Below are 26,456 nucleotides of genomic sequence, written 5' to 3' on the forward strand. Positions count from 1 at the left end.
AAGAAGGAAACACTCGTCTAGGAAGGAAAACTACTTGATTAAAACCATATTCTAACTTTTTTTTTAAGACGAAAATGTAGAACTTTTACATCCTTTCATACTGCTGTGAACAATCTTTTCCTGCCATTCTTTCTGCCTATGGGAATAAAGGAAGGAAAGTATTTTGAAAGGATCTGACTGCTGTAATAGAAAATCTCAAACTAAAATGCAAACCATGGGCCACATGCTCCCTTTTGGCAGATGAGCCCTGGGGAGTGCCGCACTTGCATAATTCAAAGGCAGATCTCAGGGGGAGGGGAGCGGATCAGGAGAGCAGGGTTTGAGCTGGGGCCGGGGGAAGGGAACCCCCGGCGGGGGGGCAGCGAGGCCCGGGAGGTGGTGCCTCCTTGAGCTTGTGTCCGTGCCCAGCTTGGCCCTGCCAGACCCAGCCCTTTGGCTTCCTCCGTTTCCTTCTGGCCGCTTTAGCGGGGACGTCGCTGCCTCTGAGCTTTGAGCTTCTGTATCGTGCTGAGGGAGGTTGCAGCTGCGCAGGGAAGTTACCGTTCAGCTCGAAGCAGGAAATATCCTTTCTCTGTCCTATGGAGAATGGGGATTGCGCCAGGAGAGGGATGCTGGTTTGCTGCCCGCTGTTGGCTCCACCATGAGGAGCATGTTTTGAGCTAGGAAGGCAGCAGCTGCCCTAGGTGGGCTTCCTTGCTGTCCCCAAGGRAGAGGAAAGTAGGTGCAGTCGGCAGATATACATCTGCCAGCCCTCAGCTGGAGGGAACTCGTGGCACTCTCTTCTGGGTGTCATAAAATCTGCTCTCTTTTGGAAAATTAAAAAAATAAAATTAGTTCTAAGCCATTAAGGCAGGTGATGAGAATGAGGTGTGAAGCATGATCTGAAGAAAATAATTTGGGTATTTGGGCATAATTTGGCTGATATTTGGATATTGTGTCATTGCGATAATTACTTCTTGGTGAGAAGAATAGAAATTGCTGTTTGACAATATGGCGAAGTATGATGATGAATCTAAGTGGCCCTCAGTTATTAATTAAAAGCCTATTACCCCACTGATATACCCCTGTAGCTAGAATAAACCCGTGACAYACCTAAACTGCAGGAAAGAGAACGAAGCTAACAGTGTGAGCACTTAGAGAACAAGTTATCAGTCTGTACAAGAGCCCCAAGCCTCGAAAATCTATTGGAACTTTTTATTGTGTTTATCAAAAAGCATCTGAGTGCATATATATCTGTGTGTGTGTATATATATATATATATTTTTTTTTTAATACCATATGCCATGAGAGTGATGATTTGAAAATTGGCAACAATTTTTGCAGTGATTTGCAAAAAAATRGCAGAAAGTCCTGTTGCTACATACTGTCATTGAAAAGTGCTTCACTTTTAGCCTAAGATGATTCGGTTGTGTCTTGTCCTTCTCTGAAGACAAGACACCATTTTACTGCATGAAAGCGGCCTGGTTAACGTTAGGAAGCACAGCTTGCTCCATTCTATCGGCACCTTCCTTTCTACTGTTGATATTGTATTTCCATATGAGCCGAGGAGTCTCAAAAATCAAGAATGGTGAAGAATCAAGTTGGACACAGCATTTGGTATGTTATTTGAATGTGTCACTAATGATTATACAATGAGAGGAAATAATTCTTTCATTTTCTAGCGTAAAGCATATGGCATAAATTATTTCATGGATAATAGCTTTTAAATGTTGCCCCAGATTAATATCTTTGGGTAAGTTTTATGCATCTTAGACCTGGCTCTTATGAGTCTAATTTTATTTTTAAATATTTATAGTTTGAGAGACTTCTGTGCTTTCCAAAAGAAGCTACGAGGATGTTTAGTTTACATGACCCCGGTTTCATGACAGCAGTAGCAGATCTGATATCTTATCCCAGAGAAAGCATTTTTGGCCTCTCTTTTAGCTGTGTTCCTGGTGGGAGTTAATAGCATATTTAAGCTCTAACTCAGCTGGAGAACTCTGACGGCAGTGAATCTTTCACAAAGTATAAACACAATTTGTATTTATAGCATAGTTAACATTTGCTAAATAGTTGGGAAAATGTTCGGCCTGTTTTTAGCAGGTTGGGCATGATCTTTGTTGTGGCTGCAGTGAGTTTTGGAAAGCCAGATAAAGTGATTACAGAATACTGTCACTGAACAGTATATTTACAAGTGTTGAATTCAGTAAGTAAAGAATACACGCAGGGAAAATTCAAAATATTGTAGGAACAACCTCTGAATCATCTGGCCAGAAGTGTGCTGCACAGATGGCATGCTTCATGTTGTGCAGCACAGGGGACAATGTGAAAAGCCCAATAAATGTTAGTTTTAATTGAAAACCTATATGAAAATATCATTATATGGAACCAAACTTGTGAAAGACTTCACAGAATCACAGAATGGTTGAGGTTGGAAGGGACCTCTAGAGATCATCTATTCCAGCCATCTGGGTCTAGCAGGGATGCCTAGAGCTTGTGACGCAGAGACTTGGCTAAACAGCTAAGCAGATGTGGCCTTGGGGGCCGCCGGCAAAGCCAGGTGCTGGGCTCTTCCCGTGAGGGTGCCCGGGGAAGAGCTCTCGCTGCTGCGTGGGTCGGGGCCAGCTCCTCTGTGCATGTGCAGGGCTTCTCCTGCGAAGGGACAGCGCAAGGAGCGCTGAAATAGCAGGGGCACAGTTAACACCACTGCTTCAGATCCTTTACTGTTGAGCTCACGCTGGGCTCTGTCTGTGCTGTTTGGGTAAACAGGCCCAGTGAGTATAGGCAAGGGTTGCTGTGGTATCTGCGAGGTGYGGCGCTGCTTTGGTTCCCTTTAACCCACTGCTTGACGTGACGAATGGCGCTTTATTGCCCTTTGTCTTAACTTACGCCTTCATTTCGGTGTTTAGAAACAGACATAAAAGTATTCTGCTAAATTTCAGTCCTGAGAGATATTTGACCCAAGCATTCTCTCTGTGTTCCTTACAGAGTGGATTCAAATTTTATTTGGTGTTTCTGCCATTCTGTCCGGTAGAAAAAAAGGGTAATATTTTAGAGTTAGCAAAGGTAGGACTGAGATGTCTGGTGTATAAGTATTAAAGGAATAAAAATCAGGGCAGCTGCTTTGACTGAGAATTGCAAAGCTTTTTAGGAGGAGGTAACTCATGTAAATTAGTTCTTCAACTCTGCRTGCCTGTTTTCTCAGCCCTTGATTGAAATTCAGAGGGTAGAAATTTTCCGAGCAGTCAGTTCCCTCACCTCTTCTTGCTTGACCTGTCTTGTGGATCTATCAGAGCCAGAGAGGGCTTGAGACCCCCTGAGCTCTTTGCATTTTCATTCCTGCCTGGCTGCTCTCTCCTAGATATCTGTCTGACATATTTTGCCAATGTTAAATGAGAAAGTGTGATCAAAAAGCTAAACAAGGGCTGAAACAAAGTGATAATTACATTATTTGAGAATGTGCCTTCTTAGAAAGAAAGAAAAAGTTTTTCTACTTTTTTTTTTTTCTACTATATGTGGAAAGGAGGAGAAATAGTAGCTGCAGTTATCATATACTAAGTCAGTTAGCCTTAACTCAGAGGCAGATTGGCTACAGTCATTTCATGCCTTGGTATYGTCAGCATGCTTAGATCCTTTCCAGTTTCCTTGCAGAGTCACCAATACCTGTTTTGACTTTTACCATAATTAGGAAAATGATTCTTTTTTTTTTTTAATATATTTGTTCATTGTAATCTAAGATACCTAGCTCCTGAGTATTCCTACTGTGTCTGCAGATGTGATGTTTATTTACTAAACACTAYTATGATATACTAGAACAATCGCTGCCTCTGGAGAGAGAATACTTTAGGTCATGCTGGACATATTATTCCTTATTCAGTGTCCAAAAATCATGAGCCAATTAGACATTAGCATTTATTAGATGATTTAAAAAAAAGTTAATTCCTTGCAGTCCAAGACTGGGATTAGTATTCACCCCTTCTTTGAAAACAAATAGCTTRAACTTCTAGATGGTGGTTATGACTTAGTTTAAATAAATATCTTCCTTAGCAAAATGAGGTTTTTTTTTTAACAGTTAACACTTTGAAGCATCAGATCATGCAAGACTATTTTAAAAATGCTAGGTGCTGGGTTTCTATACCACTATATTAACTTATCTCAAATTGAATTTTTTTTTAATTCATTTAAAAGGCAGAAATGTTGTCAGTGGTGCTGCATTTCCATGGAATAGAAACAGATTGTAATGAATTGCTTTCTTCCAAAGAAAAAAAATTAGATCAGAAAATTTGGAGTCAGCAGAGTAACATTTAAACTCTGAGAAATAAATCACTTTTAAGAATTATATTTAGCTATTTAAAGGAGTGATACTGTTGTAAGTGAACAAATAACACTGGAAGATAGTGGGGTTTCAAGATACTGCGTATGGGAATGACACTCTTCTATGTGATGTTGTTGATTTTAAATGGCAGCTGTGAGTTTTTACTTCGAAATTTTCAGTAGCTGTACAGAGTAGAGAAATGAATCAGCTTTGTTCTTTGTGCTCAAATAAAATGGAGATGGTTTCATTTTTTTAAATTAGTYCAGAGCAGCTTATATTTTTTGCTTGTACTGAAGTTTTATTTGCAGGTCTTTAAATTTGTCTTACCATATTTTTATATATATWTTTTTTTGTCAGTCTCTTTGAAGTAGGACCAGACCTGTTTTTGTAGTTCGTAGTTCTCTCTCWTTTTTTTGTCGGGCCCCTATCCAGTAGCCGGAGATTTAGGTGTTTTGAATGAGCACATCAGTGCTCCAGACAGAGATACTGTTTGAAATTATCCATGAACCCGGTGCCTCTGAACATTATTGAGTGACATTTGTTTCTGTTGGTTGTGTCTGCTCTGACTAACTGGTTTCTTTCAGATTGGCAGCTGGGATTACGCTGTGCGGGATGGACGGCCGCACGGCCCGGAGCTTGCAGGCGGGCCGGCCGCGGCCTCCGTTTAATATGCCTGGAATGCGCGTGTTCGGATCGGAGCAGCTCCGATGGCCCTGAGGGGGGAGGCTCCTTGTGTTTTCACAAACTGTGATTACTTCCCGTTTCGCTTTAATGACTGCCATGTAATTGCCGTACTAATTTGTCTGGACAAAAAAATGCTTAATCTTCTTGTTTCTCACAGAAAATTTCTTCATGTTTTTTTGGGAGCTGGGTTTGTGTTGTGTTTTTAGAGGCATGGTGGAAGGCATCCGCTCTTTGCTCTCTTGCAGGCTTTTCTGTGATGTGGGTAGAAGTTCCACCACTCATATAGGGGATATCAAATAGCCAGGAGGAAAAAGTCCAGTGTATGGTGCCCAGCAATGTCTTGTAGTAGTTTGGATTTGAAAAATAGCAAGTGGTTAGACCAGTAACCAGCTTCCAAGCAGGCAACTGGTGCACCTTGAGCAGACACACGGAAGGAACCTAGCTGGGAAAAAAAAGGGAGATTATCCAAATGGTGTGTTTCTTGGAAGGACACTACATGGGGGGAAAGCGGGGGGACCCAGCCTCATTTATATTTGATTCTTCTCACTTGTACATTTTTGTGTCTTTTTCTTGGGTAATGTGGCACACTCGGTTTTATTACGTGTATCCCTAATGTAACCACAGCAGGCAGGGGTTGTGCACTTCTCACTGGCTAGCAAGCTGCTAGCGAGCATTAGTAATGTCACCCTCTGCAGGTTGCTGACAGTATTTCTGCCCACACTTCAGCTCTGAAACCATATACCCGTGCTCCTTGAATGTAGCTCCTGCAATACTAATATGCTTAGTTATATAATAAATATTTTGCAGATATGTTTATATGACTATAGAGAATAATATGTGACTTTTGTAGTCTCATCTTTAGTCTTTCTTCCCTCCTTACTCCCTTATCTCTCCAGCCATTCTTTAGGTTWTCAAAACTTTCGTAGACACACTTTCTTTAAAGTAGTACGGTAAGAGAATTGTTAAATTGATAAAACAAAAAGGATTGGTTTGTGAAGATAAAAAAAAAAAGAACTTTCCTTTTTGGCATGAAGCAATTAGACTGCTCATTTTATTCTTTAAATAGAGGATGCAAGTGTGTGAATTTATGGTACTAACATTTGAGTGCTATATTTTTCCCTAGGTCAATTGTAGTGCAATATCCCCAGGGCAGGTGTACAGTCAGCAAGCGTATACATTGTTTCTGAAAAGTGCCATTTTTCACAATCCTGATCTAATGGGAATCATGATGGAACAAGAGGAGATGGCACTACAAAGAGCCTCTCTTCTGCAACCTTTAGCTGCTTTTCAGCATTTTTATCTAATTGTTATGAATCCTGCCTGTTCTCTGGCTAGTGTTATCTGGACTGTAGTCCTTGAGGAATTTAACTAAGAGCCTTATGTAGCATTGTAAATAACTATCTGGTCAGAAAAGGGTTTCTGATCACTTGTTATCAAAGCTTGATTTTAATCATTGTCCCACAGGGAAAGGAGCTAGCCAGTTATCCCCTAAGCCATTTAGCTTCGCTGTCTGAAGAGAAACCTGTCACATATTCTGTTCTCTGGTGCTGTAAAGCAACATCTGGGTGGAAGGAAAGGGAAGGCAAGTAATCATAATTGCATATCACTCAAGCCAATAGAAATCACTGAGGAACATGTGTGTAAACCTTTTTGAATATTGAAAAGTGAGGTAGGAGCGGCAGAGAGCCAAAGCAATTATTTCTGTAAGAGCTGTTGTTTTGTGGACATAAATGCAGGGCAGAAAGAGGAAGGATGAACCCAAAACCTTTGCTGTCCTTAACGCACATGCTGAAAGTATATTACATTGCATGATGTTACTTCATCTGGATTTCAAATGTTTGACATTTAACTCCTACTTGTTTGAGAATTGCTGGCAATATTTGCATGCAGATTTGTAAAGGCAGAGAGTAGCCTCCAGTTTTCCAGGTCAGTGCAGTAGCAGTAGGTAGGAACGAGGGGAGAGAAGCTGCTGTAGCTGTTGAGACTGCGGCGTGCGCTTCAACCTGGCTGCTGGACTGTTCACACAATTCAGTGTTTTGTGGCTGAGYGTGCAAGGTGAAAGCAGCTCTGAACTAGTCTCTTTAAGGACCTTTAAATCTGCAGTTAAGTGGCATGTGTCTTGCCTTTGCCTTCTGTGGGCCTTCGTTTTCAGGATTGGAGTTCAAAACATAGAGACTATTTCATTCTTTCTCTGTGACACTCACTGCACTTCCCCCTTCCCCCTCCCTGCCTCATATTTAATTTTATAGTTCTTTCAGACATAAACATGAAAAAAAAAAGCAATTTTGACTTAGTTTCTGAGTGTTGCTGCAAAGAAAAGTAACAAACATCTGTTTTTACCTTAACTGCATCCATATGTTCAACCTCCCCATCACCCTCCTTCCCCAAAAATTTACAGCCGTATTTGGTGGGTACTGCATACTGTTGAATTAACTTTCTTCACAGTTAAATTGGAGGGTAAATTCAGAGACTGAAAATGTCTGTGCGAAGCACAGAAAATTTTAGGAGTGGGATAAGGTGGTAATCAGATAACTTTTTAACTTGTGAAACTTGCGTGATACTTTCGTATTTGTAAATTAATGTGTAAGAAACAATATTTATCATATAAATATGTGGTTAGTGATGCATATTATGCAGATTACTGTAGAGGATTAGTTAGCTTGTTTCCTTTTATTACTTCTGGTTGTAGCATCTGGAACAATTCTGGCCTTACCGAAGTTTTGTTCCTGGGGAGAGTTAACAGTCAGAAAGATGCTTTAGTGAGATGTTTGAGAAGCAGTGACACACAATGTTGAATGCTACTGACTTTTACTTCAAGGTATGCAGCACGCTTTCAGAGATAGGAGTGTGTGGTACTAAACTTTCAGACAAAGATTTTTCTTTCCAATTACCTGGTACCTTTAGGAAAAGTTATGCTAGTTATGCAATTTTCCCATGTATTTGTGCCTCCAATAATTTACATTCTTAAATGCTCTAGGGAAATTCGGCAATGTGAGAATACATAAGCCCTCCTCTGCCACTTGAAGAGCTGGCCGTCTCTTAGTAATACTGACCAATGCTGTGAATAAGTTTTCAGGAAAATGARGTTAGAATCTGGGCTGTAATTTATCAGAAAGTGAGTTGATGACTTGCTCASTGATGGTCAATTTATTGTATGTTCTCAGGTGAGTGGTAGGGTTTTTTACTTCAAAGGATGTATTAATTATCTCTCTGAGGAAAACATTGTCTGCTCCTAGCTGATTTCCTTTGACAGGTTGAACAAAAGTCTGAGTGACATGTGGTGGCTAAAAATGCCCTGTATTTCTCTTTCTCTTATGCAAATTGGAAGAGAAGGGATTGATTCTGGCCCTGCCATCACATGCTTTTGTGGATGGAGGGAGGTCCTCTTGCATCTTTACCTCCCTAAGAGACTGAGAGCTCATCCAAACGTGTACTCTTGATGCCTGGATTGATTTTGAGTGCAATCTGCAGGMGGAAATAATCATTTGGGGGTGCTAGTGCAATGTCTTGATCATAATGAAGAAGTCTTGAAAGCTAAGAAAAAAAATCTTTACTTTTCTCTTGGTAATTAAAAGGAATGTAAGAAGTTGTTGTTTTGCGGAAGCCTGGCTGCTGTGTCCACGTGTAATTGTCCAAGTGTTGGTATCCCTATTTGTACTCAGTAGTTTTGAAAATTTCTGTTGGCTTGTGGAAACTCTGCAGTAAGGAGAGCCAACACATATTCTGTGCATAGTTTTGTTGTTTTATCAAGCCTTTACTGCTCTACGTAGCACAGAATTGGAATTTTCCTAATTTCAGTGGCTAATAGGGAGGGAGGTGTCATGTGGGCTGTTGCATTCCTGGAAGCGTAGGCTCTCATGTTTCTRGGAGAACCAAATGGAATCTAATGAGTCTAAAAAATTTGCCTGTGCCTGAACTGTAAATCCAGAATTCTAGTTTGGCATCTGCTAGATCATAACATTGGATGCAGACAGTCTCTGTTAAAGATTGAAAATCAAATTTGATAAGGGATTTTCAGCAGGAGCATGAGGAGTGTGTGTGTGATCTGCATATCATGGTCTGCAGTTTTACCAATTGCTGCATAAAGCCAGTTGTGTGAAAATGGCCAGATTAGAGCAATGTCTATATGTTTGCAGGTTGAATGGATTACTTAATATTTGTTTTTAATATCCCAGAGGATTTCTGTGCTGCACTGAGGCTGGGTGGGAGAAGAATAACTACTTTCCTGCTGCTGTTGTGTGGTCCAGGAGTGCGATAATGTCTGGCATTGTGCGTGCTGAGCAGTGGGAGTGTAACMACGACTCTGCCAATTTTTATGTTGCTGGATAGCTGGGAGCTTCCCTGAGGGCTGGACTGTGGCAAACAGCTTTCTGACCACTGATCTTTCAGCAATTGAAGTAATYATAGCATCTGATTTTTGTTCAAAGTAGGTGTATGTGCTTGTTACAGTGATTGTACTTAAAGTCCTCTACACTTATACAGCATATCTTGAGTTTAATATTTCCTTAGTACTGATACKGAATAAGGGAGTATAATTTATAGAGGTAGCATGCTGTAATGGAAGTAGGAATTTAATACCAAATTTCACAAGCAAGACAAAACTGACCCCCTTTAAATACTGAACACAGAAATGGATACTTCCATATTGATTGTAGGGCAAAGTAAAAGGAGACTGACAAGTCTAAAGCTTATTATTTCCTATTCCTATCCATTAGATTTTTCCAGAGGACATGCATGGAGACATGCAGGCGTGCAAGAATGTTTTATTCATTTAGGGTAATAATTAGGAAATATTTGTAGGAAATAATAGATCCTATAGACTCTGTAGTAAAATTTTAACTTGAATCCAGGTTTGTTTTAACACTAGTCCTCTCTATTCTTCTGGTCTACTCTCATTGCAAAGGAGATTTCCTGTCTGCTACTAAAAATACTCCAATCAGCCTGCGAGTAAATGCAAGTAAATCCTTTTAATCTGGGCATTTTTGAGATGAGCACTTTCTTATGCAGACAGTAGAGTTGCTGAACAGTATGATGATGTTTTGCTTTATCTCTTGTGGGACCTCAAATTTTGTGCCCTTGAAGTGTCTAGCCAGAAGACACAGCATTGAATTTCAGCGGAGCTTCTCTAGCCGCTGCACTGATTGAGTTTAGCGGTTTYGTGAACATGCTCTTCCTCAGAAAGTTCTCACTGAATCTCAGCATTTGCATGATAAATTATGGTCAGATTTTTGACACAGTTGCTTATTCAGTAGTTCCAGCACCATAGGACTGCTTGAAGATTGTCATATTATGGTCAGATGTTAATTCAGCAGTTCTAGTACTACTGTAGGACTGCTTGAGGATTAAGGTGCTTCCCAGCGTGGGGAAGTGTGCAAAAATTTGCCCATGGAGTCGCTGAAGCTCTTATTCTGGAGAGTTTGGTATTTCAAAAACCTTTCCAAATGCGGTAAGCTCAAGTGTTTTGGATGGCAGGCTCAGAGCATGATTATTCTGATAACCTGAAAGCTTCAGTGCATTCTACTGTTGGTTTTGTTCTTTTTGTAGCAGGAGTGTTTTGTGCGTACTTGTAAACATCTTTATTGTTATATAAAAATAACTCATTTTAAGAATAAAATCAGTGTGTTCACGGTTTTTGCAAAATGATCATTTTCTTGAAAACTTTAATAGGCAGTAAAGCAGAACAGGCAATAGAAGGACACTTGAGGTAGGTTGAAATTGCTGAACCATAAAAAAGAATCTTGGAGAGAGCAAACATAATATTGTAAAAGCTACAGAAGTGATGAGTGGTTTTGTCTTTTCACGTTTAAGTGCTTCCCTTGAAACACTTGACAGGGGCCTGATTTTCTGGAGACTTCCTTTGAAAATAAGACTTGCTGATGCCTCACCTTAGGTACTCAACTTCACTAGACACTTTTGAGAAGTAGGGCTCAAAGTGCTGTCATACAACAGCAAAAACTGATGTATCTGCATATGCGAGCTGTTAGCCCCCACTAAGGGGAATTAGACTTCTCACAGAGAAAGATTCAAACTCAAGTGAATCGCTTCAGATTTTCTGGAGGATTAGAGTGGTCCTGTAAATATTGTAGGACCTTGGCTGATAATAAGGAACTCATTAAAATTTGGTTGTTTGAGTATTGTATTTAAGTTACTACTTAAAAAAAAAACAAACTTAAAAAAATGTGCTGCATCTTCAATTTCTTTTTTAGTTGTATGAAATACTACTCTTGCTATCGGTAGGTCAGTGCGTCCTAAAAATGTTTCATCTCTCTGAATAAAAATAAAAATATGAAATATGTCATTGTTGCTTTCATTGTAATTATTGAGAAGAAATGAGGAAATAGAGTTTAAATAAAAAGTAGAACACTTTCTTGGTACCTATAGGAACTTTTCAAAATTAGCTTTTGTTTCTAAGTTATGATGCAAACAGGATAAGCCAGTGTTAGAAAGGAAAAATGGAGCCAATAAAGAGGGTTTCTTATTATAATAGCTGGTTTCTGTTTAATATCATTGAGCAGGATGAGGTTTTGCAGAGTTTCTCATGGAAATAGCATCCACAGTACTAAAATGATTACCTCATTCTTAGTACCAGTGCCAAGCACTTAGCCCCACAGTGAACACACGGGGTTGATTTTCAACATGAAACAAGCCAGAAGTGTGGAATGACATTTTCAGGTGACAGTTATGGTTCTATTGCCTGTAATTAGCACCTCTTAACATGCAAACCTGCCTGTGCCCTCTCCAGGCGGTCGAGGCTCAAATACGAAGTTTTGGACAGACTCCTTCCCAACTGCTCATAGAACCACATCCTCCCAGAAGTTCGGCGATGCAGGTGGTAAGTGCCACRTTAAGTCTTTGTGACCAACCGTTTTACTTCGTCTGCTCTTTCCAAGTTGCCTTATCTGCGACTTTGCCCTTCTCTTTTGTGGCCACGGGGCTGTGTTATTAAGTGTAGCAGATGAGTTAAGAGTTTGCGGGTCTGTTAGTGTACACAGTCCTTTACTGTTATATTATTTATTGCTAAAAGGATTGTTTTGATTCCTAGTACAGCCATTTTTTTGTCAGTATATTCTAAGAACACTTCATCAGTTCATTTTGTTAATGCCATACCTGTACAGGTGAGAGCCAGTCATCGTGGACACAATTTAGTTAATCTTTGGCAGATTCCCCGAGAAGCATGGATTTAGGAGGTGGAACTTCCTTGTCTTTTCCCAGAGGCATAGGTTTTCCCCTAAACCCAGGATTACTAGGAATTCATGAGCTGAAACTTGCACAGCAAAGAATGTGACTAAATGTGTTTTGCAGTAAAGCTAGGGTGATAAAATCCAGGCAGGGAGCATTAACATGCTTTCCCTTTTACCTCTACTCGTGTCTAATATAATTTTATTATACAAACTATTATTTTATTACTGATTACTTTCCATATCACGTTGTGTGCAGTCCCGGGTCTAAAATATCATTTGTGTTGTCACAGATCCAGAACTAAGTATGTTAAGTGATACTGTGACAAGYGGAGCAAATGGTTTGCTAATTCACAACTTTTTCAAAAGGTTACATTCCCGTGCTGCTAAGACAGGCATTTTAGAATGAAATATAGAAGAGGAGATTTTCCTCTTGTTTGTTCTGTAAACTGGATATCCTGCTCTGTTGAACTAGGGTTATTAGATTAAAAACATACCTGAAAAGCAAGAGCATTTACAGAAGGTCTACAGAAACCTGAAAACGTTTGCGGTGTAGCCTCCAAAGCGTGTACCACAGGAGCCTAAGAGGTGTGAGCTTCCCTGCCAGCTGGAGCTGCCAGCCTGTCCCCAGTGTGAACATGCCAGGTGTCCTACGTGGGGCTCGCCCTGCCGAACGTCTGCGCCAGCTCTGTGGTGTTCCCTGGCTCTAGCTCTTGGGGTTGTTTGGGCTAATGTGCACCCAGAAACAAAACCATAGTCCTCCACTTTAACCATTTTTGCAGTTATGAATGCATAAAACTTCTATAGTAGCAGTATTTTAAGCTTTTTTAAAGTAGTATTGACCTTCCCAATTGGGCTGAAATATAGCTAGGATGTTTTTTCATCACCTGTCTGAATGCTTTTCAGTTGCCTTATTTACTAAGTTTTTTTATTTTGGTGTTTGTGTGCCTGTACGCATGAGTACAACCAAATGGAAAGCTACCACGTGCTGTGTTAAGTGCACAAGCCATAATATACACCAGGTGTAGTAATTAGCAGTCACACGAAGGCTGCCTATTTGTCTGGTTTTGCTTCTGTTGCTGTATCCCCCTGTGTTTTCCACCATCAGATAGCTGGATTTAATTGAGGCCACATCAGATGAGGCATTACTGACACCTTTAATTGAATGAGCATCCAGGGAGGATTAACTCATAATATTGATTGGCTTTTAGCCACTTGCTCAGAAGGGTGTCTGGGTAGCTTATTAGGTTGCTTTTATTTACACCTTTATGCAAAGACTGTAAATAGGAATTCATAGAGCAATATGTTTTTTTAAGTACTCTTAATAACTTTTTAAAAAGGAGTGATAATAAAAATGCAAATGTATTTAATTTTTTTATTAGTTCTGTATAAATATACATTAAATGTATGCACTTACATACACCTATATGTAATGAAATATTGCAGGTGGAAAGTAGCCAAGAACACTTCATTAGTGTTCTAATAACTAATTCAGTTATTAGAAAAATGCAAATATGAGAGGAATATGGCTAACAGAAGCTAGGATGATTGTAGTTCTGCATCTTAATGGATTTCTCTTTTTCTTTGCTGTGCAGCACAGTCACAAACTCACCAAATTCTGATTCTTTCTGGTGTTTGACATCCAGATCTAAGATCCTTAACTTTGTGTTTCAACATTTGCAGTGTTGTTATTGATCCTACTTTAAAAGTTACTATTCCTATCTATTTATTAAATTTGAAAACTAAAACCCAAAAACACTGTGCTGAAAATGAGCCTGGATACATTCCTTCTCTTAAGTATTTCTAGAAACAGCATAGCATAGCAGAATGTCTGTGATCACGTCCACTTTATATTCTTTACAACTGTATTTAATTATGTTTGTCCTTTGAAACACATTTCAGTGAAGTCTTCTGCTTTGCATTCATAAATCTTATTTTTGTACACCAGAAATATATACAGAACATATATCTAGTGTATGTGTGTATCTGTTTATTTTAATGTGCTTTTATGTTCTCATCTGGCTTGTAAAGAATTGTAGTCTGCCAATTTAATGCAACTTGAGACAATCTCTGGGAGCAGGAATTTCTTTTGCTCACTTTTTTCTTTTTCAGTTCCCTCCTATTTTGGCACTGCTTTTCTTGACACGCTATCTCTGTAGATATGAAGGAGAACTCTTTTGGCAGAGACGGGCGATTGGAAAGTTTTAGTGTGATCTGCAGTGATGTGCAGTAAAGTTTGTGTACAGACACCCCTGTTTAGCATGGCTCTCGACTTACTTGTATATGTGGAAGAGGTCTCCCCAGAATGATTGTTCCGACTAGTCTGACTGCTGTTACTGCATTTGCTTTCACTGCAGCTGCTTTCACTGGAGCATGTGTATTTTAATCCAATCTTCCTTCTCTTGTCCCGTCCTGTCTTTTTTCTCTCCTCCCCATGTCTTCTCTTCCCACGTATTTGGGGTCTTGTTGTGTGCACTCAACAGTATCTCCTCCTGCAGAGCCCGTTGATGTTCACAGACCAAGCTCAACAGGATGTTATAATGGTTCTCAAGTTCCCGTCCAACTCCCCTGTCACTCATGTAGCTGCCAATACCCAGCCTGGTCTGGCCACTCCTGCTGTGATCACAGTTACTGCAAATAGGTTGTTTGCTGTAAACAAGTGGCATAATCTTCCAGGTAAGTATATTTGAGTAAGTAGCGTAAGAAATCCCTGCTACTAAGTAGTATTTCTGTTATCTGTTTCAGAATTTGCTGTAGAAAGAGTTAAATTTTAAGAGGTAAATTTTAAATACCATTTTCCAGGCCATAAAGCAATATGCAAGAGGACAAAATAATATATCACTATTTTATTATAATAAAGTCACACTTGTCCCCTTGAATTTGTTTTCCAATCAGATGTCCGGATAATGGAAGCCTGAACAATATCATGTCCAGAGCAGATTTGAAAGTACACACAACTTGCCTGAAATCTGTTCTGCTAGCTTTTTCTTGTTGATTATGAAAACCATGACCTAATCTTAAAGCCATTCAATCTGTATTAGAAGATAAAAATACATGGGAAGTCTGCATCTTCTGCAAGTTAAACATCCCAAAGTTATTAGATGCTCATATATTTGCCAGTATGAAAGGGAAACAACATATTCATATGCATAGCAACCAATCAAATTAATTACCTTTAAAAAATGTGTTGGACTTGAGAATATAGCCGTTCTGTTTTCAATTCCAGTACCCTCTAATCCTTAAGGGACTCATCCTCTTTTTCTAACTATGACAGCTTCAAGCCTGAGCCCTGAAAGGTAGTTTATTTCTTGTGCTCTGCAGTAAATTCCTGCAAAGGCTTTTCAACAAAGGGAAAAAAAATGGCTTAAATAACTTAAGTAGAAGATATTTGCGCTAGAGAAATTCTTGCTAAGAAATTTGATACCCATTTGATACGAAGGGTCCTTGATTACATTAAAAAAGAAAAGCAAGATGACTCCCACAGTTTTTTGCTAACTCTTAGAAATTACCTCTCAACGTTGTGCAAATAGAAACATCTACGTATTATTTCCCACACCCAAGAAAGGTTTAAAAAGAGAGGTGGGAAGGAAGAGGGGAGGGGAGGGGACTAGTTAACAAGTCACGAGCAGAAGCTATTGATGATGCTCTTTTCATTTGTTTGGACGGAGGATGACAATATCCTCTCATGCCTTGGATGTGTGACCTTGTGCAGATAATCCTCAGGCTGTTAAAAAACAAAAAAAAAAGAAAAGAAAAATTAGAAAATTAGATGTCCCTCTGTAGGGATGTCCAGCAGTCATGGGAAGAGAAGAGGTCTTCCAGTGGTAGGAGTTATATTTGATTTCCTCATGGGCCTGCTGACTGATGATCTATAAGCAAGCAACCAATTGTTGTGAATAGCAGCCTTCAGGGTGTTTTTTTTCTCACCTCAGAAAGGCAGGGTGGTAAGCTGTATGTTTGCATCTGTTTCTTAATATAGAGCTTTTTAGCAGTTGTTCTCTGTTTACAAAAAGCTCAATAAAGCAAATAAACCCAAGCAGACCTCAAAAAACCTCCCCCCCTTAGCTTTCTAAGAGCAAACTGATCTAACTGCTGACTGTGAAAAGAATACTGCCCTTAAGAGTTCTGGATCTGGATTCTTGAAACTAACCTGCATTATTATTGCCTTCAAATGTTAGACCAAAATGGAGCTTTGCTGGAGTTYGAGGGCAGGTGTCATCACTACTGTGCATCCTGCTGCGGGCTTAGCATTCTCTTTACTAATGAGGCATCATGATAAGAAAGTTAAGTTGCCAAGTGACCAGTTGTCACTSATGTGTAATTAAAAATCCCATTCCTGCTTTCGTATGCGAGTTTGGGACTTTAATGACAGCTAATGGCCCTGGTACCCAACAGAGTAGCCCTGTTTTGGCACGAGACCTTCATCGTGTTTGTTACATGGTAATGGTTCGTTACAGCAGAGCTCTGACTTCTGTATTACTCCTGCAACCTGCTATTTCTATTGAGCTACGCCTTGGGGGGCGGGTGTGGAAATCATGGGTGTAAAAATTTAACCATTATTTTTATTTCCACTTCCAAGAATGTCTTGTGGACTTTATGATTTTTTGTTTGTTTGCTTGGGTTTCATGTTTGTTTATTTTCAGGGAAGCTGTGAAAAAAGGCTCTTTTTAACACCAAAGGAAAATTCAGGATGTAAACATTTCACTGGCATACCAGGTGCCCAGATGAAATATGGGTCTGCARAATTATATATTAACTTTAATCCAAACTTGCAAATAAATGAATTGTGGTGATGGATGAAACATTAAATAYTGCACGACTAGGAGATTTCCCTATCTCCATCATAAACTGACTTTTTTTTCAAGTCTTTTGTGCTTCACTTGTTCAAAGCAGTGCTTTAAAAAGTAAAGGGGAAAACAGTATTTGCTACAGTCAGCAGATGGTTGTCACATTTTGTTTTCAGTGCTCTTTACCACTTAATTTTGTTTTGCTGCGGCAGGAGAGGTTGCCAGTAAAGCATCTGCTAGAGCTTATGGCTCAGGACCGGAGCTGCTGCTGATGGCATACGTTCAGAATAGCACCAATCTAAAATAAATGTTTAATAAGCAGCCTGTAAAAGCACCTGGATTTTTTGTGTGCTTGTTTTTGTTTTGTTTTTTTGTTTTTTTGTTTTTTTTTTAATTCAGTTGATGCAGAAGAATCTTGGATGGTTAGAAAAATGGATGCGGCTTTGATTTATACAATTTGTATGCTGTGGATATGAAAAAACAGCAGAGTTTTAAAATCTTCTCTCTTGAATTCCAGCTCATCAAGGTGCTGTACAAGACCAGCCCTACCAGCTGCCAGTGGAAATCGATCCTCTCATAGGTCTGTCACTTCCTTCTCTCTTTGCGATTCATTAAGCTCTGTATGGTGGCCCTGAAGTGTAGATTACGGTTGTTTTTCACTTGCTGGTTGCTGGGAATGGAATTTTCCTGATAAACCATTTGCATGCAAATTGGAATGCAATGAGCTGTGGCTATGCTGGTATTTCATCAACTCCCCCTCGTTGGTTTGCCTAATTTGAACAGGCCTAGGACGCGTGTCAGTGAAAATTAATATGGATGCTGTAATAATGTGTGATTGAGAATGTGCATGAAGTACTGTCAGGATAATATTGGATCTTTTCATCACTCAGACTTGTTGATGAGCAGGAGCGAGGCACGTTATGATGAATTGGTGYGCTGGTAATGTGATGGGGCTCCTTTGCTGAGGAAATTTTCATAATAACAGTGGGGTTCTTAACTGCATCGTCTTGTGAAAAATAAAACCACCGTGCCAGGGTTTCATCATTAAAGGAGATCAATCCTTTCTCCATAGACCTGCTGTTCAGGCTGAGGGGATTAATGTGTAATTGCAAAGCAGCTTCCGAGCTGAAATATATTGCCCACTCAGTTTTAGTATTAAGATATTAGTATTCATTTTTCAAGGGTACTGCATCTTTTGATCACCATCACCAGTTACATTTGTATATATTTTTCCTTTATTAAAAAAGGGTGGAGGATGTCTGCCTTGTATTTAATGACTCAGTGTAACAGATTCAATTTATGACTTTTTATTATAGAGGCTTATTAGTTTATACAGAGCTGATTTTTCTATTAGCATGATAGAGGTTGGTCTGTTGTTTCATTATGGGCCCATATTTGGGGGAATGTAAATTTTGACTACAATTTAGAGATTCATAACGTGACAAGTGTAACCCTAAATGTAATTAAAAAAGAAAAAAAAAGAAAAAAAAACAACAGAACAACCCAAACTGCAAACACATCATATGGCAATCCACAGGAAGCAGAAAGAGGAGGAAAAGTGAACAAAAGGGGAAGTGACCAATTATTCAAGCATGGAAAAAATCAGAGCAAAAATGAACTTGTCTGAATAGGCTGAAATGACAGATCTGTCAACCAGCAAGAATTAAATTTCAAAACTAATATGCACATCACAGCAGGAATTGTATAGTGCCTGTCTATAGATATAGACTGTTGCTATGTAGACATTTTGCTAGGTAAACTCTGTGAAATTAATTCAGGAGTAGTATGAGCATGTTAAACTGTTTTCTAGAGCTGATAAAAATCTTTTTTTCCAAAGTTTTTGAAATCAATTCCCTCTGAATAATGCAATACCTGCAATTGATGGAGAGGAGGACATATGCTGTAACTCCCCTTTTCTTCTGCAAGTGCATTTTGTCCGAATAATGTTTGATCAAAAAATGTATATTCTACTTTAAAACCAAACAGTCTTAAAAATAGAGATAAATATCATAGCAAAACATAAATTACAAGGGCCTGTCTGACTACATCCCCTACACATTGCAAAGAATATTAGAAAAGCATAATGTTCATTTTCATTTATRTTTTTCATAATTTTGAGAGTTTTTAGTTCCATTTACAGCCATACAGCAATTAACTGAAAAATATTTTGKTTTTTTTGTTCAGTATAAATGCATATAAAATGAAATAATAAATAAAAGTTTACAGCTCTGAAAAATGGTTTAATATTCTTTTCATACACCAGATCTCAAATCAGCCTTGTGATTACATTGGGTGTAGTTAAAAAGGTTTAAATGTTTCTCTGTCACTGTTAAGTAGCATCATTGGGTACAGGCAAGTAATTATGTACTTAATATTAAAGGTTCTTAATTGTGGCTAGACACATTTACCGAGAAATGGCACCTAAGAGGACCACAAAATTACACTTTTATGGTTATAGCAGGAATCTTGTTGCTGCCTTAGTCATAAGGAGAGATTCATGCTGTCAATGTTTTCCAGCTGCACAGGAAGGTATAAAGCAACACTGTCTGATATGACATAGATTTTAGACCTCTTTTTTGGGCAAAGTTTTTTGAAGATCTCACCCACACTAATTTTGTCACTGCAAAGGTTTCTGGGCTATTATTTGCCATTATTTTGTCGTGGTAATGCAAATGCTTCCTGGTGCATTTATGAAGTATTGCGATTCTTATCTACGTGGCCCCGGAGGGGATCAAGGCCCCTTTCKGTGTTTACTTGGAGATCATGTGGCAGTGCCTTGCTAAATTATTTGCTACTCATGTGGGCAAGACKGCATCAACACTGTATACCTAACTAAAGCAAAAATAAATTTAAGCATTTGATGTAAAGTAAATAGAATAAGGCCAAGGCTTAAGAGCTGGTTAGCCTGTGAGAAGGGAAAGAAGATAAAGAATAAGGAGTAGAGAAGAGGACTAGGAATACCAGGAYGGGGAAAGGTGCAGGGACCAGCAGGAATGGAAATACTAGAGCTTGCAAGCAGTGGACAGRAAGGCTCAGAAGCACTCAGGCTCCTGGGGCAGGTTTTCTATTCGGAGAAAAGGTGCTGAAATTCTCCTGAGTGTAGGACTTTCATGATATTATCTATATGGAYCCATGTATATACATTAGTTAGTAATGACAATATAATAGGAAAATGTGTTTATTTTTTTCAGTACAAGTGCAAGGTTATATGGAGAAAAAAAAGAAGAGATAAATATTTTTTTTCTCAAATCTGAAGATTCTAGTAATAAGATAGCTAATTTTTGTRCAGTGCTTGAAGAAGGTGAAGTGCTCCATAAGAGCCTGATGGTATTATTTACTGTAGTCATTATTTTTAAATTACAATACTTGTAATGAGACACAAGTTCTGTACAATTTTCTGTGCAGACRCAGTTCCTCTACAATATCTTCTGGTTATGAAATCATAATTCTCTTGTCTGCTACATATAAGCCATGTGTAGCACCATAGTTATGCATATATTTRTAGATGCTGTCTTACTGTTAAATTTCTTGCTTTTGTTTATTCATTTTTATTTTTCTAGACTAGAAGAACTTTGGAGGGAAGGAAGCATTTTACATTTTTATATACCCTTCAGTTTTGCCATTTTTCCTTTATATTTGTCAATCATATTTTATTTGAAGGGATTTCTTCCATTTTAGAAATATATACTATGAGGAATTATCATTGTTCCCAGAAGTGTAATGAGCGTTTTATAGTAAAAATAGAAAGAAAATGTGCCTGCCATGGAAAACAAGTAACAGCAGTAAGAAATAGTTCTATTGTGAACATATGGGTTCTGAAATGTGGTTTTATTCTGTGCATATAGATGCTAAATATCTTCATTTATCTGTCTTCCTCTTTAGCCAGCAATACAGGCATGCACAGAAGGCAAATCACAGACCTTTTAGACCAAAGCATTCAGGTGCATTCCCAGTGTTTCGTCATCACCTCTGACAATCGTTACATCTTGGTCTGTGGCTTCTGGGACAAGAGCTTCCGAGTTTATTCTACTGATTCAGGTAAATTCATGTTTAAAATAGCCTAACAAATAGAAATAAAATAGGATAAAAAAATAGAATAGCCTAAAGAATTTTTTGTTTATCATAAACCTCCATTTTCAAATGAGGAAAAAGCATGGGATGGGCAGTAGGAAATAGGCTATATATTAATTTCCTATTAATAATGTTTGCTAAATCTTCTCTCTACTGGTACAGTATGCCATCAGTTCTGTGGAAAAAAATGCAAGGCAAGGAGCTCTTGTGTAGGCACAACATCACTTTTAGAAACCATGTGATTTTGTGATAGACATGCTGATTTTTACACTGCAATTTCACAAGTAAACTTGTCTAATGAATTTTTGTGAAGCTTTGCATGCTAAAAGAATTAATTGTTCTTCAAGCACTTACTAGGATTTAACCTTGACAACTCCGAGCACTGGAGGAAAAAAAAAACTATTTAAAGGAATACAGGCAAGCATAATAAAAAGTAGAAAAGCTGATAGCTTCAGTTAAAAAAAATCTTGAAAATAGATAAAAAAAAAAATACTTACGAAGACCTTTGAAAATAAGGTATAATATCAAAATTGATTTGGCACCACTGGATTCTTTCATACAGCATAAACTGATCAATAAAATGGCAGGAGTTAAATTACTCTGTCAGCTTGCATGTATTCAAACAGTTGAAGTCATGCATGTGTCATGCTAAATAGAAAAGAATCTTTCCACATAAATGCTGTGGGGCTGCAAAAACCATGGAGCCCTAGAAAAAAATAGGTATGATTTTTTTCCCTTTCATTATCTTATAATGGGAATAGCGACCTCAGTGCAAGGTATTTCTTTGGGATTAATGACCCAGTATGGTTAATGTGTGTGTGTGTGTGCGTGCGCCATCAAGCTTTCCAGTAGGTTATTAATCCCTAGGGAATATGCTACATGTTTGTCATCATTTCTTAAATATATTAGTTAACAGTGTTTTTCAAACTTGGCGAACCAAAATATGTTATAAAACAGAAGGGTCTTTAATGAAAATCTGTGAAGAGTAGACCACATGGCATATTTTGGCAGTACAATATATTTGTCATKTTTTGCAATTTTAGAACCTCTGCTACAAATGAGAAATTCCACTTACCTTATGTTGCCTGACTACAATTAATTTTACAGGCATCTTTTTAGACTCTTCTTAGGTTAATTTTCTTACTGATACAAGTAAGCTCGCATGAAAGCTGGCAAATAAAAGGAGATCGTTAAAGACTAGCAACGATTTAAAAAAAAATCATTGTATATTCCTGATTTATGTAAATAGTTAACTTTTTTTTTTAATAATAGAGGAAGCATTTTATTTATATCTATGAAGAAAGCTGGAAGGAAGCTGGTATTATGTCGTTAGCTTTGTCCTGGGTCTTACTTCCTCTCTGTGCAAGTCAGAGACCATCGGCATCTCAATTTTAGTATAACTAGTTGCGATCTGAAACAAAATATATTTGTGAAAAAAAGTTGCAATGAGTCTTCAGGTGTCTTCTGTTTGGCAATATTAAATACAGCAACTCAGCTCTAGTTGAATTCAAGTAAATTGTCTTTTATTTTGTTTGGAATTAAACTGAGAATATAGCAGTGAGATACTCAGAAATGGGGAAAACAGCAAGGAAAAAAATGATGTGATCAGTAATGCATAATGGCAAGTTATCACAAGTGTTGAATTCAATTATATTTTAGCACTCACACACAAAAAAGGAACCTTTTTCTTATTAGATTTTGGTTTTTTTTTTTTTTTTTTAAACAGGAAATACTTTAAACATAAATCATAAGTTCTCAGCACAACTAGTACAGCAGAAGCACAATAAAACCTTCCTCCAGCACTGGGAATGATTTTCAGACAGCTCTTGAGATTCAGTAGTACAGAGACTTGACTCTGATTTTTCTCTTAATTAAAACATTAACTAGAAAATTTGTTCTGTCAGAAGTGGATATCTGAGTGCATATGGTAATGGTTGATATTGCTGCATGGAGAGGACCACTTATATTAAAGGAAACAAATGAAAAAAGCTGAGGAACTCTTACRAGTTTAACAAGAATATATATATATTTGCAAATATAAAAAGGCAAAATTTGATTCTTTCTTTTGATTATTTTGATGAAATTGCATGAACCTTGGCTCTGTGGCAATGAAGTAGAATTAAAAGGCAGTGCAACTACATTAACTGTCAGACAAATAGCTTTGGAAAATGTTTGCTTTCTAGAAGAGAATCTATAGGCATAGACTTTAATTGAAAGAAAAAGAATAGGTATGTATAGCATAAACTTGTGTTCTAACAGTATAACTCACATCAGGTAGTTGAATACCTAGGAGCACATAACTGAAGGATAGATCATGTGGTTAAATTCTTTTCAGATCTAAACTTAATAATGGACTTTTTTTTTTTTTTTGTGAGACTTTTTAAATATATACTTGATTGACCCATTTTTAAACACTTAGCCAAAGTTGAATTTTTCTGGATGTTCCCTTCATTTTAGCATTTATGTATCCATCAGGAGTCCGGGTGTTTGTACTATATGCAATAGATAAGAATTTCTTCTGCTAGGTCTGGACTTTTGGGCTTTACAGAAATTCCTAAAAAAGGATACTGGTTGAAATAATTGGAAGTGCATTAAAGGCGACAGATAAACAGGCTCAAATGTATTTTTTTAACTGAATCTGTGCACTTTCTCTGTTTAAGGAGATGCTCAAATAGTTGGATATGTTTGATTTTCTAGGCTTCTCTTGTATGATTGTACATCTCATACGATCTGTGTCCTAATTATTCAGGTGCATCTTCTGATTCCATTGTTCATGTCATTGTCAGACTTTCATTTTACTGTGTCTTTCCTCCTTAAACTGCCATAAAAGCAAATACCATCATGTTTCCTGGACTGTAAAATGGATGTAAATATATAGAATAAGAGCAAATCTTCTGGCATTTTTGGACTTCAAATTAACATACAATCTTCTGTATGGATTATTGCATTTTCAGAAAAGTTTCCACAAAATCAAGAAAAAAGTACTCTTCTGTACTTCTCAGCTATTCAGCTGTAGCTCCACTTAGAACTTTTTWAAAAGATTTAGGTATAAGGTATATCTAAAATACCTTACAATGTATTCAATATGCCTTAGTAAAAGCAATACTGTCAAAGCATAATCAATTTTATGTGTTTTAGGTAAACTGATGCAAGTAGTATTTGGACACTGGGATGTTGTAACCTGCCTTGCTCGCTCTGAATCGTATATTGGAGGAAATTGTTACATTCTCTCAGGATCGCGTGATGCAACCTTGCTGCTCTGGTATTGGAATGGCAAAACCAACATCATCGGTGACAATCCGAGTGGTAAGCAAAGCCTGGTCTATAAGGAAGTTGTCTAAAATGGCTTATATCTTGCATGACAATTTTAGATTACATTAATATAAAAGCATAACATTTCTGTAGTTATTTGCAGTTCTAGTTTAAATAGTTGGACGAATGCAGTGCTTGTTCTTCTACACAAGTAGAACTCATTCATAAGGTTTTAAGATAGTGAACATCTAGGGAAATGTAATGAATACATTTTTTTCTTGTCACTCTCACTCAGCTGAAAGGAGATTGGATTTGGGAGTGAGAGAATTACCATGCATCACTTAAAACAGACTGTACCCTGTGCCACTACAATCTCATGTGTGTAGCTCCTGACACTTCACTCGCAGCACTATCCCAACTATCAATAAAGTTTCCCCAGTACTGCCTTTCAATGTAGAGTAAGGTCACTGTAATGAGATGTGTAATGATTTGAGCAGGACATTTAGGTGAAAGGAGGACAGACACATGGGATGGATTAAAGAAGCAGGCTATGACTTTATTAATTTAACACTTTGGTAGGGTGCTACGTGCCTAATCCTTGCTCCCCCRTACTAGGCATTTTAATTGGTTCCAGTGCAAGCGACAGGGCTCAAACCATATAACCAGACTAATAACTCTGAGTAGCCCTGCTTCAGCCTAATTCAATGTTAACCCCTCCACACCCAAATTCACATCACAGTCCTCATCCCTTTCATCTTGCATGTATCTCCAATGAATCCCAAACCTTTTTACTCATCACTTCCTAAGAAAAACAGCGAAGCTCAATGTCTGTCGAACCCAACTAAATCTGTATTACAGAACAGGAAAAGCAGAAAGTGATCGTGATATCATTCCAGTTTSATTCCACATAAAAAATTAATTCCTCATTCCCAGAATACGGAAAAAGACAGGCATGCAGCTGTCCTGAAAGCCTGGATGAGACAGCTCACAAAAGTAAGAGACTTTTGAGAAAGCTGGTAAAATCATAAATAGGTGAATGGAGGGGCATGTCATGGCCAAATAGTGCTCCCCTTCCCCAGTATCAGCCAAAATGAAAACGCCCTGAAGAGTGAGAAGCAGCATATTCTGTCAACTAAAGTTGCTTCTGTAGGACTCATAAAGAAGCATAACTGCATGAATATTAGCATGAATACCTGAATTGAACTGAAAAATTCATTTATGGTCGCTGTGCATTTCAAAATTGTTCAATGATACTGTTCAATGATAACTCACAGAGATGCAGAGACTTCAGGCAGGTGATGTGAGCAAACTGTCAGCAAACTGTCATTTGAACTGGCTGATTCAAAGAAAGGGATGGCTAGCAGAATTTTATGAGCATCTTTAAAAAAGATTGCTTTGGTTGRGGGTCAAAATCTTTGTGGATACTTTTTTGCAGCCTATCAGTTTAAAGAAAATGCAAACTCTGTACTATTTCCACAGAGCTTGTAAACATAAAAACTCCAGAAAGCCTGCAAGAGAAACAAGACAGATCATACAGGCACAGCCTGTAAATTCTGAAGAGCAAAGCTCTCCTTTTGAGGCAAAATGCTCTACATACTTGACTGCTGTGAAGCAGCCAGCATTTGTGCCTCCTTCCATAGGTTTCACAGCCTGCAGGTGGAGCYCCTCTTTCCCACTCTGTCAGCCTGTCCTGGGTGGTTCTTTCTGGTGAATATTTGCCAGCCTTGCCTGCGTGGTGAGCAAGACCTTGAGGCTGTGGGCTGCTTTATGGCCAACTGATCACGTACTGGGGTTTTGTAGCCTTATTGGCTAGAATAAATCTGTGTTTTATTGTTATAAACCATTGTCCTTCTTCACAAAAGCAAATTTCTAAATTTTGCATTTTTCAAAGTTAATACTGGCTTATTTTAAGTACTGTTCTCCTTGTTTGCAGTATTAATAGAACTTATATTAGTGCTTATAGGTAAAGTGCTATAGCTCCTTTTACTATTTGCAATTATTTAGATTTGTGTGTGTGTGTGATCTAGCCAGCCTTGGAGGACTTTGTGTTGAATCGCAATCTCATGGTACTATACATAGACCTATATGTGTCTATAGCAAAGAGACAGTCTCTGTTTCGAAGAGATGAAAGTCTGGGATTTTAATTTTTCCCAGAAATTGCTTAATAGCTTTCTATAGGCATCTCTGTTC

General features: G+C 38.2%; 1 protein-coding gene across 1 annotated transcript in view; it reads left to right on the forward strand.

Moving 5' to 3' along the window:
* LRBA (LPS responsive beige-like anchor protein) overlaps positions 1-26,456 on the forward strand; it is a 342,587-nt gene that overhangs the window by 295,449 nt on the left and 20,682 nt on the right. Inside the window, exons 48-52 of the mRNA XM_026041635.1 lie at positions 11,721-11,810; positions 14,655-14,832; positions 17,461-17,523; positions 20,826-20,981; positions 24,153-24,320. Coding sequence (XP_025897420.1) covers positions 11,721-11,810; positions 14,655-14,832; positions 17,461-17,523; positions 20,826-20,981; positions 24,153-24,320 — 655 coding nt within the window. The remainder of the gene's footprint in view (positions 1-11,720; positions 11,811-14,654; positions 14,833-17,460; positions 17,524-20,825; positions 20,982-24,152; positions 24,321-26,456) is intronic.

Source organism: Nothoprocta perdicaria, unplaced genomic scaffold, assembly GCF_003342845.1.
Source record: "Nothoprocta perdicaria isolate Ctin4 unplaced genomic scaffold, notPer1 scaffold_29, whole genome shotgun sequence".
Lineage (NCBI taxonomy): Eukaryota > Metazoa > Chordata > Aves > Tinamiformes > Tinamidae > Nothoprocta > Nothoprocta perdicaria.